We start from the raw sequence: 17579 nt of genomic DNA, 5'->3' as shown, positions 1-17579 counted from the left end.
TGTCAGTCTCAGGAACATTGTGTGGCTTCTTTGTTCCATGTTATTTCTTGTTGTCGGCTCTGCCTGTCTGATGTTGCTGGACTCCGGCTAACAATAGCATTGGGGGAAGGGGAGACAATCACAGAAACAGCCTGAGATTCATCTGTAGCCACAGAACCTGGTCTAACTGGAGAGTGGTCTGGGTTCCACAGGGAGGGGGAAGGCAGGATGGTCAGGTTGTGTGAAATCAGGCAAGGGGAGAGAAGAGGGACATTGGAGTAGCTCTGTGGGTACCTACTGTGGCCTTGGATAAGTATGGTAATGTCATTGGTACAAATACCTTCTACCTATGTAATCTTCAGTTTATAATTTTAGGGAGCTGTTTGGAGCCTGAGGTCAAGTGACTTGTCCAGAGTAACATGCAGTCAGTGTGAGCATCAGAAACAGAACTTGACCATAACTTCCTGAATTCAAGACAGGTTGTCTGTCCATTAGGCCTGGCTTTATGCATTCAATAACCAAACCTGCCTCCCCATAACTGTGTAACTGCATACCTGTATCTCTCTGTCTCTGTCTATTTCTCTATCTCTGTCTGTCTGTCTGTCTCTCCCCCCCATCTCTATGTCTCTATGTATGTCTCTGTCTCTCCTCTGTTTCTCCCTCTGTCTATCTTTGTTTCTCTGTCTCTCTCTCCCTTTGTCTCTCTCCCCCCCCTACTCCCTGTCTTTCCATCTTTCTCCCTGTCTCTGTCTCTCTCTGACTTTCTCTTTCTTTCAATTTCTGTCTCTACGTTTCCCTCTCTCTCTCCTCTGTCTATCTTTGTGTGTTTTTCTCTGTCTCTCTCCCTCCATCTCCCTGTCTCTCCATCTCTCTTTGTTTCTGCCTTGCTCTGCCATCTCTATCTCTCTCCCTCTCTCTATCTCTGTCCCTGTCTCTGTCTCTCTCATTTCCCCTCTCCCTCTTTCTCCCTCCCACCCCCACTCCCCACCCCCTCAGGATGGAATCATACCTCTGGGTGTTTCTTTGTGTGCTTGTGTATGGTCAGTGTCTGTATGACTGTGAATCCCTGCCCACTCCTTTCTTTGTGGCTCCTGTTCTGTGAGTTCATTCACTATGTGGGAGTGGACCCTGGATATCAGCAGTGTGAGGTCTGCTCTCAGAAGTATATGTGTGTCTTTGTGTGTCCATGTGTTTGTGTGCATGTATGTGTGTGTGTGTGTCTGGGCAGCCCTGAAAGCCAGGCTTTTCCACACCCAAGTCACAGGATTTCCAAGGAGCCCCTTCAAGGGGCTTTAGAACAGGAGCTGTTTGTGTTCCTTGATGTCTCTCTGTGTGTTTGCATTGCTGCATGTGTTTGTATTGTTCCATGTAGAAGTGTGTTTGCCTGCTGCAGGAGCCCTGACTGCTGGCCTGCCAGGGGGACCATCTGCTTGGAGAGGCCCCCTCTGGGTGGTTCTGCTGGGCTGCTTTTGGGCCGGGCAGGAGGCCAGAGCAGGATTTGCTCAATTACAGCAGTTTCCCATCCCTCCCTAGCCCAGGCTGGCTTGGGAGAAGCCAGGAACCTGCCTGTCCAGCTAAGGGGAAATTGGCCAAGTCTGATACCCTAACCTGCCCCCCAGCCTTCCACTACAGCACCTTAGCATCCCCAGCTCCTGTCTGTCTGTCTGCCCCATCCCCCACAACCTTCCCTCCACAACTGAGTCCTAGACCCAGGGTTCTTGCCCTTTATGACCATCTAGTGAAACCTATGGACCTAGATAACCTTTAAGAGTCCTTCCAGCTTTAAATGAATGATCCTCTGCTCCAGAAGGCTCCTTCAGGCTCTAGATTTAAGACCGTCCATGACCAACCTCACCAGGTAGCTGAGAAGAGTGCTATGGAAGCTTCGAAGCACCACAGAAATGTGAGACATTGTCCCTGGAGAGGAAGCCAGTATGTTGATAATAAATGTAGCTAGCATTTCTATGGGGCTTGGTAATGCTTTACAGATATTGTGAGGGACCCCCAATAAGAGCCCTCACAACAGCCCTGGGGGGTAGGTGTTATTATCTCCATTTTACAGTTGAGAAAACCAAGGCAAGCAGAGACTATTTGACTTGCCCAGGGTCACACAGCTAATAAATGCCTTGGGTTGGTTTCAAACTCAGGTCTTCCTGACTCCAGGTCCAGGTCTTTATCCATTGTTCCAGGCAGCTGTTAATGGTTGATAACACGTCCCTCTGGTATGGGTGGGAGAAGGAGAAAATGGCAAGAGATTAAACGATCACCCAAAGGGAAAAACACTGATGGCTTGTGTAGGAGAGATAGTTGGAAATATTTTGGACAAAAGGACCATGAAGGCAGCTTTCCAGAAGACTAGAACCGAGGCTAGGACCTCCAGGAACGATAGGGTCACTCTCCAGGAGCTAGGGGTAGCTTAAGCTATTATCTCACCCCATCCATGATTAGACCACCCCTTAGGGAAAAACAGTCACATGATATCCCCCCACAAGAAAAACACAAAGAAGAGCTGGAAGGTCCTTTAAACCACAGAACACAGAATGTCAGAGCTGGGAGGAATCTTAGGACATGGAATGTCAGATCTGGGAGAGGCCTTAGAACAGAGGATGTCAGGAGTGAGAAGGACCTTAGAAAAGGGAATGTCAGAGGTGGGAGGGCTTTAGAACAGGAGCTGTCAGAGCTGGCAGGAGACTTAGAACAGGGAATTTCAGGGCTGGGAGGGGCTTTAGAACATGAGATATCAGAGCTGGGAGAGGCCTTAGGATATAGAATGTTAGATTCTCAGAGCAGAAAAATGTCCCAAGTTCAATATGACCTTAGAGACTGTCTAGTCCAGTCCCATTATTTTACAGAGCACAAAATGGAAACTCAAGAGAATTGGGTGCCCAAGGTCACACAGCCAGGAAATGAGTAGGGGCTCTGATATACCAGGTTGAATTGCTATATCTGTCTTGTGAATGTCAAGAGGAAATCTCACGTCCCTCTTCCCTCCTTCCTCCAGGGTCCCAGCACTCCCTGTGAAGAATCTGAATGGCACAGGACCTGTGCATCCAGCCCTGGCAGGTAAGACATCTCCTCCTAACCCTAGACACTTTAGCTACACACACACTCAGAGACAATAATTGCTCCCACAAATCCACAAGCCTGCACAAATGTACATGCCCATCCATTCACACAGACATCTCTATGCTCACCCAAACACAAACACATAGGCACACCCTAATACCCTCACATAGACACACCCCAGTATGTCCCCAAGAACAATTGCTAGAGTTCGGTGAGTGTGAATCAGAGTAGTCGGGAGAGGGGGAGATGAATGGGATTCCAGATCTGGGAAAAGCAATGACCATCTTCACTGCTCCAAGTTCAAAGTCAGCAGAGAGGGGTTCTGGGAGGATATCTGAGCCTCCCTAACGCCTTGCCCTGGCGGACTCTGCTTTCTCTGCTGCTTCTCTTCCCTAGGGATGACAGGAATCCTGATGTGTGCAGCAGGGCTGCCAGTCTGCCTGACCCGGGCTCCTAAACCCATCCTACACCCACCTCCCATTAATAAGAGTGACATCAAACCTGTGCCTGGCATCCCAGGCATCTGCCGGAAAACCAAGAAGAAGCATCTGAAAAAGAGTATGGCTGGACCCTCTCGTCTCCTCCCTTCTTCCTGATCTATCTGCCCCCTCCATTCCCCTTCACTTTTGAACCCCTCTGCTCCCAGGAACCTAGGAAAGCTTCTTGGGGTGGGATTCATGCTGTGGGATCCCAGGGAAGGGGTCCCTGCAGGATTCAGCTTGGGTGAGGTCCTCACCCAGAGGGCTTGATGACACTGGGGGGAGGGGAAGGAGTGAAGGGGAGCTCAGTCCCACCCCATGTCTCCCCCCATCCTCCCTAGGTAAGAATCCTGAGGATGTGGTTCGTAGATACATGCAGAAGGTGAAGAATCCGCCTGATGAGGTAAACCCAGAGACAGAAACTGTGAGAGCTACATGGGGTTCGTGGCCATTGCCTGCCTTGTGGACCACATCCTAAGGCCTGAGTCCTGAGATGGGGCAAGGGTCTCTTCTCTTGGACTAGAGCTTTCACAGCTTGGGAGGGAGGTAGGACCCCTAGGGGGGCTCTAGAGAGAGGCCTGGAACAAGAAGGACTATGGGTGGGAGAGGACCTGAACCTGAGACATTCAGGGAACGGGGGTTTGGGTCATGGAGGGGGGAAGGGGAACAGGACATGTTGGAAAATCCAATCAGTCGGTAAGCATTTATTAAACTTAAGCTTAATCTGTGCCAAACTGGGCTAGTTGGGGATAATACAAAGACAAAACTGAAACAGTCCCTGCCTTGAGGAAGCTCACATTCTATAGGAAGACAACATGCACAAAACTAGCTGCAGAAATAGTGTTCAGTCTAACCTGTGCCCCTGTGAGGAAATCCCCTCTAATAATACAGATCACCAAAGGCTCTGCAATTTCTGGTCTAGGCAACAGTAGATGCAAAAGCTGTTCCATGGTAATGTTTGTGGGGGTGGGATGCTAGCAGCTACAGGAATCAGAAAGGGTTTCATTGAGGAAGTGGGGTTCAAGCTGAGATTTGTGAGAAATTCAGGGATTCCAGGTGGCAGAGATGAGGAGGGAGGGCATATCAGGCATGAGGGACAGCATATGCAAAGGCCTGGAGAATGGAGATGAAATGTCATGTGTGAGGAATAAGAAGGTGAAGGAGAATAATTAATAAAACTGGGGAGATAGTTAAGTAGTCAACAAGCATTTATTAAGCAATGACTATGTACTAGGCATTGTGCTAAGCACTAGGAATACAACAAAAGGCAAAAGGCAATCTCTGCCTGCAAGGGGTTTCCATTCTAATGGGGAAGACATGATGTAAATAATTAAGCCCATACGTGATGATATAGATAGAATAGGTGGAAGGTAATCTAAAAGGGGAAGGCACTAGTAGCTGGGGCACTGGAAAAGACCTCCTATAGAAGAAGTGATATAAACTCATTTTTAAAGGAAGCCAGGGAAACTTGAGTCACTTCAGGCATGGGGAAAAGCCAGTGCAAAGGCACATAGTTGAGAGGTGGAGGGTCAAGGGCAAAATCAGCAAGCAGTTCAGTGCAGCTGGATAAAAGACTTCGTGGAGGGAAGTAAAGTATAAGAAGACTGGAAAGGTAAGTAGAGGCAAAGGTATATGTGCCTGGGAAGTTTATATTTGATCCTTGACATCAGGTTGAAGGGTTTCAAATACTAAACAGAGGAACTGATCTTTGATCCTAGAGATAACAGGGAGCCATGGGTTATTGAACAAGGGAGTGACATGGTCAAACCTGTGCTCTAGGAATGTTTCTCTAAGTTCTTACTATGTGCACAACTCTGTAGATGCAAAGAGGGATAAAGTACAAACAGGCCTGCTCCCAAGAAGCTGATAGTCTAAATGGTGTTTGTGGAGGACATGTATACGAGTAACCACACCACAGAGAGAGTAAAGTACAATGGACAGCTCCGAGCAAAGATGTAGGAAAACTTTGAAGAGATCCTTTATGTCTAGGGAGATGTTAAAGGTTTCACAGAGGAAGGAGCCCCTGAGTTGGATTTTTAAGGGCCAGAGAAGTCTTTTCCCAGGATGGGGGAAGGGGAATATTTTGAGCAAAAGCACAAAGACAAAGGAAGGACAGGAATAGCATACAGTTGGCTGGATCACAGAATATGCCAAGGAGAATAGCATAAGCAAAAGCCAAAGCCAGGTTTTGGAGACCTTGAATGCCAGTCAGGAGTTTACACTTTTTTCTCTTGATAACAGGGATCCACAGAAGGTAATTGAGCAAAGGAGTGACAATTATAGCAGTGATTTAAGGTTATTCATCCTTAGTGGGGGATGAATTGGAAAGGGAAGCCCAGTTAAGAGGCTTAAGAGGTTATGAGGCTATTGAAAACAGTCAGGCAAGAGGTGATGAGGACATGAACTAGGGCAGTGGCAGTGGGAAAGGAGAGGAGGGGCCTGGATAACCTGGGCCCAGGAAGTTGTGCAGATGAAAAAAATCTAATAATAGATGTAAAAAAAATACTGAGGAATAGAATTCACTGGATTTACCAACTAATTGGAGCAGGAGACCAACAGGGAAGTATATGTTAATTTTTTTCTTTTTTTGCAAGGCAGTTGGGGTTAAGTGACTTGCCCAGGGTCACACAGTTAGTAAGTATCAAGTGTCTGAGGCCAGATTTGAATTCAGATCCTTCTAACTCCAGAGCCAGTGCTCAATCCAATGCACCACCTAGCTACCCCCAACAGGGAAGTATAAAGTGTCAATATCCACAGCATGAAATGAATCATAGACCTCAGAACTGGAAGGAAACTTGAGTTTGAGGTGATTCACTTGTTTCTGAGCCTCGGTTTCCCTCATCTCTAAAATGAAGGAGTCAGATTAGATGAGCCCTCCTAGGTCTCAATCAAAAATTCTATGAAAGACTCTAGCATAGAAAGTACAGCATTGTCCCTTTTTGAGGGCCCACAGAGATTGTTTAACTTAGCAAATATCCCACAGTGAAACAATACTGGAAGGGAACTCATCTCCTCGATCCTTTGTTCAGACACACATTGTGGATCATGTATAGAGGGGCATCTTGAGTCAGGAAGACCTGGGTTCGAGTCCCACTGTGAGTACAGACTTAGCCAGGTGTTCTCGAGAAGTCTCAGTATCCCAGGCAACTCCTGAAGACTATAAATCATTGCTTAAAGGGAGGAAGTTTCCTTGTATCCCCAGCTTAGCATATTTTCATCATGTATTAATAATATCTATAATAGTTAACACTCATATAACACTATAAGATTTGCAAAATGCTCTATCATCTCATTTGATCTTCACAACAACCCTGGGAGTTTAAGTGCTGTTATCCCCATTTTATGGAGGAGGAAACTGAGGCAGCCAGACTTATTAAACTTAAGCTTAATCTGTGCCAACCTGGGCTAGCTTAGGATGATCCAAGGAGAAAACAGAAACAGCCCCTACCTTGAGAAAGTTCACATTCTATAGGGAGAGACAGAATGTGCACAAAACTAGCTACAGACATGGTGTCCAGTCTGGACCTGTCCCCTGTGAAGAAATCCCCACTAATAATATGGATCACCAAAGAGATCTTTGTCCAAGGTCATACAGAACTAGTCAGTGTCTAAGCATGGATTTGAACTCAGGTCTTCCTGACTACAGGTCCAGAGGGGGAGCCAAATCAAATAGGGGTGATGCCATAGAAGGCTCTATTTATCCACTGTGCCACCTGTCTGATAAGTACCTAATACGTGCCTATTGATTGACTGATTGAGAGTTGAAATCACAAGGACCAAAAGTATCTATTTCTTGGGGTCATTTCCTCATTAGAGCTTTGGTTCCGTGAAGCTCCAAACTGGAAGACAAGAGAACTGGGCTGTGCCACTCACTGTGTGACCTTGATCAAGTCCTTTCCTTTCTCTGGCCTCAGTTTCCCCAGTAAAATGATGGGACTAGATTCTAGGGTCCCTCAGTCCTTTCACAGCCTGGCCATCCTGTGTCTCTGATTGTCTTGGCCCTCATCTCTACTCCCATCTCTGGCAGGACTGCACTATCTGCATGGAGCGGCTGGTCACAGCATCTGGCTATGAGGGCGTCCTCCGCCACAAGGGCGTGAGGCCGGAGCTTGTGGGCAAGCTGGGCAAATGTGGGCACATGTATCATCTCTTGTGCCTGGTGGCCATGTACAACAATGGCAACAAGGTATCTCTGGGGAAGGCGGCCTCGGGGAGCAAATGGGGAGGTGGGAGGAGAGATAGGCTGAGGAAAAGAAATAGACTGAGTGGGGGAGAGAGGCTGATGAGGAGAGGGAGACTGAGGCTGAGGTGGAGAGAGACAGACTAGGGGAAAGACACAAGCTGAGAGGGGGAGAGGAGAGAGACAAATTGAGGAGGGAAGAGACTGAGGGAGAGAAGCTAAGTATGGGAGAGACAAACTGAGGGAAAAGGGGCAGACCAAGGGGGAGGGAGAGGCTGAAGAGAAGGAGAGATGTAGGGAGCAGAGATAGACTGAGGGGTGGGGAGAGGCAGACCAAGACTAGAGAAGTCAGATCTCTGGATCCTCTAGCATAGCTAGGCATCTGGGCCTGAAGCTATGCTGTGGGGAAGGCCCAAGAGTCAGTGGGAGAACAGTTTAATGGTGAAGGGTACTGATCCGGGGCTGTATTTTCTGCCCAGCAGGATGGCAGCCTTCAGTGCCCCACCTGTAAGGCCATTTATGGGGAGAAAACGGGGACTCAACCCCCCGGGAAGATGGAATTCCACCTCATCCCCCATTCACTCCCTGGCTACACGGACACCCAGACTATCCGAATTGTCTACGATATCCCTACTGGGATCCAGGTGAGCTGGCCCCCCTCACCCCAGGCTGCAATTGCCCTGGTCCACAGGGTACCTCCCCAGTTGCCCCTGGCCACCACTGCCCCTCCATCAGGTGCCCAACTCCCTCTCTCCTCTCATGCCTGCCCCTGGAATTTAGGGGTTCAAATCACAGGAAGCCATTTTGGGCACCTCTCTGGATAACCTAGGCCCAGGAACTTGTGCAGATAGTATCTGTCTAAAGATCCCACTCCCAGAGGAGTTCTTAGACTCAGGTGGGGGGAGAGCTGGTCCCAGGGGATCTATCCTAGGAGATCTACGGTGCCTCACCTGGAAGGCAACCTATGGGGAGAAAATAGGGAGCCAGACACTTTAGCTCTTCAGATACCAAAGAATTGAGGAGATTCTCTAAATCCTTAGACATGAGCTCCAGAAGATGAATGTAGGTTGCTCCCTGCTGCACCTGCTAGCTGCCAAAGAAAATCCTCTTGTGTCCCCAGTACAGTTCTCCCAGTTCCCAAGCCTTGGGGCTTATGAGGGAAACAGCCAGAGCAGAACTTATCCCAGAAACCAGCTGCAGATCATTGAGGGAAGGGGCCGGGTTCCCCCTCCCTGAACCTGACTTCTCTCTTCCCTCCCTGCTCTACTGTTCTCCCCCCTGCTACAGGGTCCTGAGCACCCCAACCCTGGCAAGAAGTTCACAGCAAGAGGCTTCCCCCGGCACTGCTACTTGCCTGACAATGAGAAGGGTCGCAAGGTGAGTCATCAGGAGGGAAAGGGAGAGGATAAGCATCCCAGAGGCTGTCCAGGCACCACAGCCAAGGGGACAGGAGGGGGAACTGAACTTCTCCCCACCTCTGCCCTTCCTCAAGGCTGCTGAGACCACAGTGGGAAGGCTTTGGGGCTTCCGTGTAGGGTACAATGCCCAATGGTACCTCCTGTCCCTGGGCCCTCCCTAGGGCCAGGTTTGAAGGTGCCAAATCACGTCAAGTTGAATTCAGTCTATCTTACCATCAGAGCCAAAAGGAGTCTTAGGAGAAAGAATGTTAGCACTGGGAGAGGCCTCAGAGGTCATCTAAGAATACTATGCCCTAAAGTGACCTCAGGGGGGAAATGCCTTGCCCAGAATCTCATACCAAATTGGTGGCAGAGGGGCAGCTAGGTGGTGCAGTGAATAGAACACCAGCCCTGGAGTAAGGAGGATCTGAGTTCGAATCCAGCCTCAGACACTTGACACAATTACTAGCTGTGTGACCTTGAGCAAGTCACTCAACCCCAGTTGCCTTTCCTTCCCCTCTCCAAAAAAAAAATTGATGACAGAGTCTACTTCTTTCTGAAATGTCCTTCCCTTTGGGGCAACACTTTTAAGACAGCCTTCTGGAGACAGTGGCTTCTATCAAAAGGGAACCCTAGAGCAGTATCAGATGCCCGTGAGTCAGGAAGATCCTTTAGAGAAGGAGCTTTCTTGGGCCTTCTCCTTTATATCCCATGGGTGGCTGCCCGCCCCCAACCCTGGCTCTGTCCATGACCTTCCTTGACCCCATTGCCTCAGGTGCTTCGGCTGCTCATCATGGCCTGGGACCGGAGGCTGATCTTCACCATTGGCACGTCCAACACAACGGGGGAATCGGATACTGTGGTCTGGAATGAGATCCACCACAAGACGGAGTTTGGCTCCAACCTCACTGGACATGGCTACCCGGACCCCAACTACCTAGACAACGTCTTGGCAGAGCTCACAGCCCAGGGGGTGCTGGAGCCATCTTCAAAGGACTGAGACCTGGGTCCCTCCTCCAAGCTGTCCATGCTCCTTGCTCTCCTGGACATCTCACTCTTCTATCCTTCACCCTCACTGCCCCCCCCCACCTCCTCCAACAGGCAGGCTGCCAGGATCTCTCCTACCTGGGAAGGTGGAAATCAGTCCTGCCAGGGTCTAGGCTAGGGACAGATATTTAGATCTCCCCTCTTTCAGACGACAGCAAGTGACAGATTGACAAGCAAACACACATTCATGGGAGGGAGGAAAGATACACACACCAAAAAACTCTCCAAGAAAACACCCTAGACCCTGGACGAAATAATACTTCCCATTTTATAGCATTCAGTTTACAAAACACTTTCCTCACAACAACCCTATGAGGTGGGCAATTCAGGTGTTCATGGCTCCATTTCACAGATGAATAAACTGAAGTTCAGGCAAGGAGAAATGACTTAGAATTGCAAGAAATCTTAGAGATCTGCTGATGTGAACTTCTCATCTGCTCAGGGCAGAAGAGGTTTGTCTGATACTACACAGCCAGGGAATGATAGGTCTGTGCCTTGGCTAACACGCTAACCTAATGGGAACATCCCACCCATGCTATCACACACACACACACACACACACACACACACACACAGTAGAGATACACCCAAACCTGTCTAGAAGCACCCACCTCCCTCTCCCCTTCCTCTTTCTCTCTCCCCCCTTTTCTCCTCCTCTCTCCCTCCTTCTGTCCTTCTCTCTCCCTCTCTCCCTCCATCCCCCCCTCTCCTCTCCATCACTCCCTCCCTACCTTCCCCCTCTCCTATCTCTCTCCCCCCCTTCCCTCTCTCCTTCCTTCTGTCTCCATCACCCTTTCTCTTGTTAGTGGACAGGAATGGACTTGGGGGTCCTTGGTGGATTCTAGGTTCTATGCTGTGTGTATTTTGGGGGGTGGGGGAGGGGGGAAACATGCACATATAATTGCCGAAATAAATGGATAACCCCAGGTGGGGAGGGGGGAGAGGGTAGCATTAGGGTGAAGGGGGAGGAATCTTGCTTCTTTTTCTTTGTCTCACCTTCCCTTTTACCTCTACCCTGACATCTGCCTATCCTTATTGCAGTCTGCCTATAGGAGGTAACAAATGTGACCACACAGGTGGTCCTCTCCCATACCAAACCCTTCCCATCCCAACTGTGGGATTTCTGAGCCATCCCTTTTGAGAAGTGGAAGCCCCATCCACTCGCTGGGGGTGGGGGTGGGAGTAGGGACTCAGATGCTGCGAAAACCCTTAAAAAGGAGAGTGGGTGACGAAGAGTTAACTTTTTTTTTTTGGTGTTGGGGGGGAGAACCCAAAGATATGACAGCTCCCAGCCAACCAGGCACCTGTTGCCTAGGCAACTCACCAGCTCTGCCTCTGATGATTGGCTGCCATTGTTAAAGGCTGCCGGGAGTTAAAGGGATGTCAACAATTGCTCTTTCAAAAAACCACCAGTCCCACTGTGGGTGGAGAAATAAATCGCCTTTCTCCTCCCCATGTTGTCCTCCCATTGGTGAAGACTGGGGAATGGGTGTGAGGGGGGAGGTTCCATCACACTCCCTTGCCCTCTGGAAGTAGGCTTCGCAGGATTTGGGGAAGGGGTTGGGGTGGCGTAGATGCCCCTGCCCCGCTGGGCAAAACACTTAGCCTAGGTTGGATGTTGGGGAAAGTGCAGTTCTGAGCATGACCACAAGGTGGCGCGGTGACCCTAGCTCCAGACTCGGAAAGTTACGAGCCCCTGGGGGTCAGTAGACCCCAACACGTCACCTTAAGTGAAATCTACACCGTCCCGTCAGACCTAGAGAAAGGCGTGGATCCACATTCTCTCTTTCCTTAGACTGCCCCCTCACCATACACACACAGTACCAAGTTTCCATCCATTAACTCACTCGTCATCCATCCATTCATTTCAGTTACTCAGCGCGTCTACTGAGCCTACTTTATAAAATGAGGGGATTGGACTACGTGGCATCTGAGGCCCCCTACATCCCTGAGCCTGCGTTCTTCAGGAACCAAGGAAAACAAGCCTCAGCCCTGTCCCACTAGCCTCAGAGTACTTTCTCTTGGTGAGCCTGGGGCCGAAGGGGCTCCTGCAGGTGTACGAATTAAGTGCTTAATAAAAGTTGAATGCAAGGATGTTGGGAGAGAGAAGGAAAAGTCAGGGCAGGGATCCCTACCAGGGCTGTGGTCCCTACAGAACTGAGGGAGAGCAGGGGTTGGCAGCAGCCCCTCTCTCCACTCACTCCTTCTAGGGCACCCCTCCTGTCCCCTACAGAAGCTCACCAACTGTGGCAGGCATAGGGTTACCAGGAGAGCTGAACCACTCCCCCGAAAACTGTTTTTAGGGTCCCTTCCCCAAATAGCCACAAAGACACTAAATTCTGCTCCCCAGTACACATGCCAGTCACATCGCCCCTTAGCCTGCATCTGGGGGCCTCAATTGACTGAAACCTCCTTTCTGAGCTCCCAGGCTTTCCTTTTTTGGGTAGTTTGCCCTGCCTCTAAACTGCCCTAGCTAATTTGGGACAGGCTCTAGAAACTCCAACATCTCATCTCAGGGAGTGGAGCTGAGCTCCCCCTGGTGGCCAAAGGTAAGACTGCAGCTTATTCAAGTTGCTCTGAAGTTGGGTGGAGAAAGCGTCTGGGACCCCACCCTCCCAGGCTCTACTGCTCCCCCACCCACCCCCCAAAAATAAATCCACTCTTTTCTTTCTCAAGCCCAGCTCCTGAGAAGAAACAGGGATCACTAGATCACTGATGGCCTTGATTGGTTGAGGCACCCCTCAACCTAGGGTCCTGTTTAGGTCTGGGATTCTCCAACTCTGTCTACATCCATCTTGTGGTCTTTGGTAGAGTCAAATACTGGACTCCAGAATCTCTGCTTTGACCAAGCTTTGGGTAGGAACAAGACAGTGGATCTGGAGGCGTGGGACCTGGATTTACATTCTCATTTACTACCCAGGTGACCATGACCCTGTTTATTCTATAAAATAAGGTCTTTGGACAAAATAATTCTTAATGCCTTCTTCCAATTCTAAATCCTAGAATCTTCTGGAACACAATATCCCCATACCCACCCCCAACCTTCTCAGCCTATGTAGACTGGGCTGCCTCACCCTTGTTTCTAATCTCCATCCCAAAAGTTACAGCTGGGGGCCCATTCGGGCACAAGGGGTCATGAGAGGAAACCCTAATTGATAGAGAATGGGACAAGGGCATCCCCCAGAATTGATTCGTGAAAGATCCTGGATGAGGATCCTATTCTTCCCCTTTGCAAGGCCAGCAACCTAAAACTGAAAGTGGCCATGATGTTGGCCACCAAGGTCCAAAGGCAGGCCCCATGATAGGCTAAGAAGAAACAAAGGACTTGGCCACATGAGGACTGACTGAAAGAACTGGGGAGGTTTAGCAGCCCAGAGAAGAGACAACATAAAGGGGACATGATTGTCATCTTTAAGCATGTAAAGGACTGAGAGGGATTAGATGTTTCCTGCTAGGCCCCAGAGGGGAAAACTTGGAGCAGAGAGCCAAAATGTAAAGTTGCAAAGTGGCATTTTTAGACTCAATGTCAAAAAATGTGCTAACAATGATATCAGTTCAGAAATGAGTGGGTTGCCTTGGGAGGTAGTGAGTGACCCATCACTGAAGGTCTCCAAGAATGGGCTTGATGTCATATTGTCTGGAATGTTGTAGAGTCTCAGAATCATATATGGAGACAGATTAGAAGAGATGGCCTCTGAAGATTTCTTCCCAATCTGGGATTTGATGATCAGGTGGAGCCTTCGGAGCAAGGATTCAAAAACACAGGAGGGGGTTATTGAGTGCCCCTGCCTGGGGGCAGAGGGTCCATGATGAACAACTATTGGGGATGAGCTAGAGGATCAAAATGACTGAAAAAGAATCCATATCACATGGCTTTGGACCACCACAGCTTATGGGAGTCAGACTTGTTCAATCAATGTAGAGGATGACTGGCTTGTTGAGGAAACTGAGGTTTAGAAAAATGTTCCCTTCCCCCACTGTGGCTCCCTGCCAGTGGAGGCCATCGATCTCAAGGGAGAGTGGGAATGGTTCCATGTTATCCCATCTCCACTCCTGGAGACACCAATCAGTTCAAATCCTCTTAGAGTGACATGTCTAATTCCCAGGAGTCTGCCTCCGGTTCCGGAGTGCTCAAAACCTGACAAGCTCTTATCACCTGTGACCAAGCTACTCAACTTCCTAGGCTAAGTTTCTTCATCTTTAAAATGAGGGATTGAGCCTGATGGCTCCTGAGTTTCCTTAGATCTGTGAGCCCCAGAGGGAGCCCAGTCTTCTTTACTTCTCTGGATGGAGCTTGGCTTCTGTTCCATTCCAGGCTGATACCCATTATCTGGGGGCAGAGGACCCTCTCAGTTCAGAGTGGGGCTATGGGTGGAGGGGAAAGGTCTCAGCACCATACCCTAGAGGTCAACCTGAGGGGCTGGGCCAGTGTGGGCTGTGGGCTATCTGAGAAACAGTCTGGCCTTCTTGGCCAATGGCCCCAGGTACCTCAGCCTTGATGGCAACCAGGAGCTGGAGGGGTCATCTCAGGCAAGTGAGTCTCCAGGCTCAGCATCTCTGGGTAGCCAAGGAATGAGTAAGGGGGAGGAGCAAAAAGAGTGAGGAAGCAGCCCTGAGGAGAGATAAGGCCAGGCCAGCTGTCTTCTGGGCTCCTGCCCTTTACTATTCGTTGGACATTACCTCTTCCTTCCCGGCTAAAAAATGTCCCAGGCCAATGGGGAGAGGACAGGGTCCTGGACTGAAGGATGGCGACCTTAGGAATGAAGAGACCCTCTAGCTACCTGCTCCTTTTCTTGCTGCTCAAAGGTCTTGTGGGCCTGCTCCAGGTCCTCAATCACAGCCAGCAGACGGGCAACAGCTACAGCTGTGGGGGGTCTTTCCCGCTCAGGAACACCAGATCTCTCTTCTGACGGAAGAGAAAAGGGGACAATAGTCAAGAGACAGTGCCACCCTGACCATTATCAGGTCAGTCACTGGTTTGGAATCAGAGGACTTGAGTTCAAGTTCTGGCTCTAATACTTCCTACCCAATACCGTAGGTTAGTGACTTTACTTCTCTGTGCCTCAGTTTCCTGTTCGGTAAAATAAAGGAATTGGACATGACCTCAAAGTTCTAAATCTGATGAACTCTCCAACCAAACCAGTGGGAGAATCGTGGCTGAAGAGAATCCCAAAGAACGGATAAAACAATTCCCTGAACTGTGGAAAATATTATGAGGTCTTTTGGGGAGATGTATCTGCTAGGCTCAGGAGTACACAGTAATTTGAGAAGGTGAAATGGGATTAGATGCTGACCACACGTGAGTGACAGGGGATCCTAAGGCCACATGTGCTTGAGTGTAGCAGAGAACAATCTAGGTCCATGATTTGGGCTGCCTAATAGGGTTGTGGAGTGGGCTGATGACTTAGAACAGAATTGGAACCATGGATTTTTGTGCCTGGGACAAACGCCACCGATGGGGGCTTGACTAGAATGGAGCCACTGAAAAGAAGCATGCGTGCACTGGGCAAAGGGGGGTCAGATGGAGTTGTAAGTGCTCTTTAAATTTTCCCCCCAGAGCCCCTTGGGGCTCTGGTAAAGAGGGTACTCTGGTGCTGGTCCCCATGCATACATGAGTGATAAGAATATGCCTGCTGGGGGAGTAGAGAGGAAGAGAAGGACTCCAACCAGATATTCTCACCTTCCAGGCAACTCTGGCCCTTTGTCACCTCCTGTTCCAGCTTGATCTCCTCCTCAGAAAACTCAATATATTTCTTCCTGGGCAGAGAGAACGAGAGAGAGACAGACACAGACAGACAGAAAGAGACAAAGACGGAAGAGAGAACAAGAGAGACAGACACAGACACAGACAGACAGAAAGAGGCAGAGAGAGAGAGAGACAAAGAGACATGGACAGAGAAACTGAGGCAGAGACAGAGACAGAAAAACATGGAGACAGAGAGACAGGAAGAAAGACACAGAGAGAGAGCTGGAGAGTCAGAAGACCTGGGCTCATGTCCTAATTCTGCCACTTAATACCTGTGAAACCTTCAAATCAATTTCCTTTTCTGGGACCCATTTTCCTCATATGTGAAAGTGGTGGTGGGGGTTGACTAGATGGCACCTAAAGTCCATTCCAACTCAGAAGAATCATGTGAGTTAATGGATTTAGGGCTGAAAGAGACTTCTGAGGCCAGGCAGTCCAACACACACCCCTATTTTGTAGATGATGGTCTAAGGTCCCTCCCAGCATGGACATTCCCCATTCTAGAGCCCCTCAGAGTTCTGACACTCAAAGAGACAGTGTGGTATAGTAGAAATAGTGGGAGCCTCAGAGTTAGGAAGGCCAGAGTTTGAACTTTATGTGAGCCTTAGTTTTCTCATTTTTAAAATGAGCATAAAAGTTTCAGTGCCTCACAGGACGGTGATGGGGATCAAGGGAAATAATATGTGTAAAGTCTTTGTAAGCCTTAAAGTGTGTGTGTGTGTGTGTTACACGTACCATAATATATGTATATACACATGCACAGTGCTTGGTACAGAGTAAATACAAATATTGTAGATACAAATGGTGGATGTTATATGTGTATACATAAACACATACCAGCTATTGCTGCTATTATTTAAATTTCATAAAGTTTTATGACCCCATAGTAGTATAGAGAAGGCTAGGTTTGGAATCCAGAAGACCTAGATTCAAATCCAGGCTCAGCTATTTACTAACTATGTAATGCTGGACAAGTCACTTACTCTCTCTTGGCCTCAGTGTCTTCATCTGTAAAATAAGAAGGCTAAAAGGTCTCTGAGTTCCCATCCTGGAAGGGATGCCTGATCATAGTACTTCCCTCTGGTGGTCATACCTGTTACTGCACCTCTCTCAGCTCTCTCTTCACCCTCAAGTCTCCCCACTCCTCTGAGATTCATGAACACCCACCTGAGTTTGTCCCTCCCCAGAAGCAGCTGCCCATACACCATCTGGGCCTCTGTGTCAGGGTCCAGGGGGTCACTCCAGTCTCCCAGGGTCACGGCTGAGTGTGTGCGGCTACAGCCCTGGACTGCCAGAAAAGAGGGGGGGGGACCAGATTGGCAGGCAGGAGCGGGCAGAGGACCTGAATTCCAAATCCTCACTGCCAATCCCCAATCCAGGTCAACCTCATCCCATCGCTAGATCCATCTCCATATGCCAGTCCAACCATGCCCTTGGTCCAGCCTGTGGATCACCTGTGCGATCTTGCTGGAGGCAGCAGGTCCAGCGGTTGCCTCGGAAGACCCCTGGGTGGCAGGAGGGCAGCATGTCCTCATTGCAGACACTGGCTTTGCGGATGGCTGATAACCATTGGTTCAATTCATTCACATTCTGATGAGGAACAAATGCTCAGGGTTAGATAGAGACCACAGGAGTAAGAGGTGGGGACGAGGAGGAGGAGGAGGAAGAAGAAGAGGAAGAAGAAG

At 49.2% G+C, this 17579-nt stretch overlaps 2 protein-coding genes across 3 annotated transcripts in view; one reads left to right on the top strand and one right to left on the bottom strand.

Moving 5' to 3' along the window:
• The window catches only part of DTX1 (deltex E3 ubiquitin ligase 1), a 60676-nt gene extending 49078 nt beyond the window's left edge, over positions 1-11598 (top strand). The window contains exons 4-10 of one of the 2 annotated variants that reach the window (XM_069081842.1): positions 2981-3042; positions 3442-3603; positions 3866-3927; positions 7552-7710; positions 8187-8348; positions 8992-9081; positions 9877-11598. In XM_069081842.1, coding sequence (XP_068937943.1) covers positions 2981-3042; positions 3442-3603; positions 3866-3927; positions 7552-7710; positions 8187-8348; positions 8992-9081; positions 9877-10101 — 922 coding nt within the window. In that variant the 3' untranslated portion in view covers positions 10102-11598. Of the gene's footprint in view, positions 1-2980; positions 3043-3441; positions 3604-3865; positions 3928-7551; positions 7711-8183; positions 8349-8991; positions 9082-9876 lie in introns of both variants that reach the window. The other variant, XM_069081841.1, reaches the window with a different exon arrangement.
• Positions 11599-12757: 1159 nt separating this feature from the next.
• RASAL1 (RAS protein activator like 1) overlaps positions 12758-17579 on the bottom strand; it is a 46102-nt gene continuing 41280 nt past the window's right edge. Inside the window, exons 14-17 of the mRNA XM_069081401.1 lie at positions 17349-17501; positions 17062-17182; positions 15829-15905; positions 12758-15054 (exon numbers count right to left, since the gene is read on the bottom strand). Coding sequence (XP_068937502.1) covers positions 14903-15054; positions 15829-15905; positions 17062-17182; positions 17349-17501 — 503 coding nt within the window. The 3' untranslated portion in view covers positions 12758-14902. The remainder of the gene's footprint in view (positions 15055-15828; positions 15906-17061; positions 17183-17348; positions 17502-17579) is intronic.

The sequence above is a fragment of the Petaurus breviceps genome, unplaced genomic scaffold (genome assembly GCF_028583685.1).
Source record: "Petaurus breviceps papuanus isolate PSGF00001 unplaced genomic scaffold, PetGlider_PUasm1.0 99, whole genome shotgun sequence".
NCBI lineage: Eukaryota > Metazoa > Chordata > Mammalia > Diprotodontia > Petauridae > Petaurus > Petaurus breviceps.
This window is presented reverse-complemented; position numbering and strand designations above follow the sequence as displayed.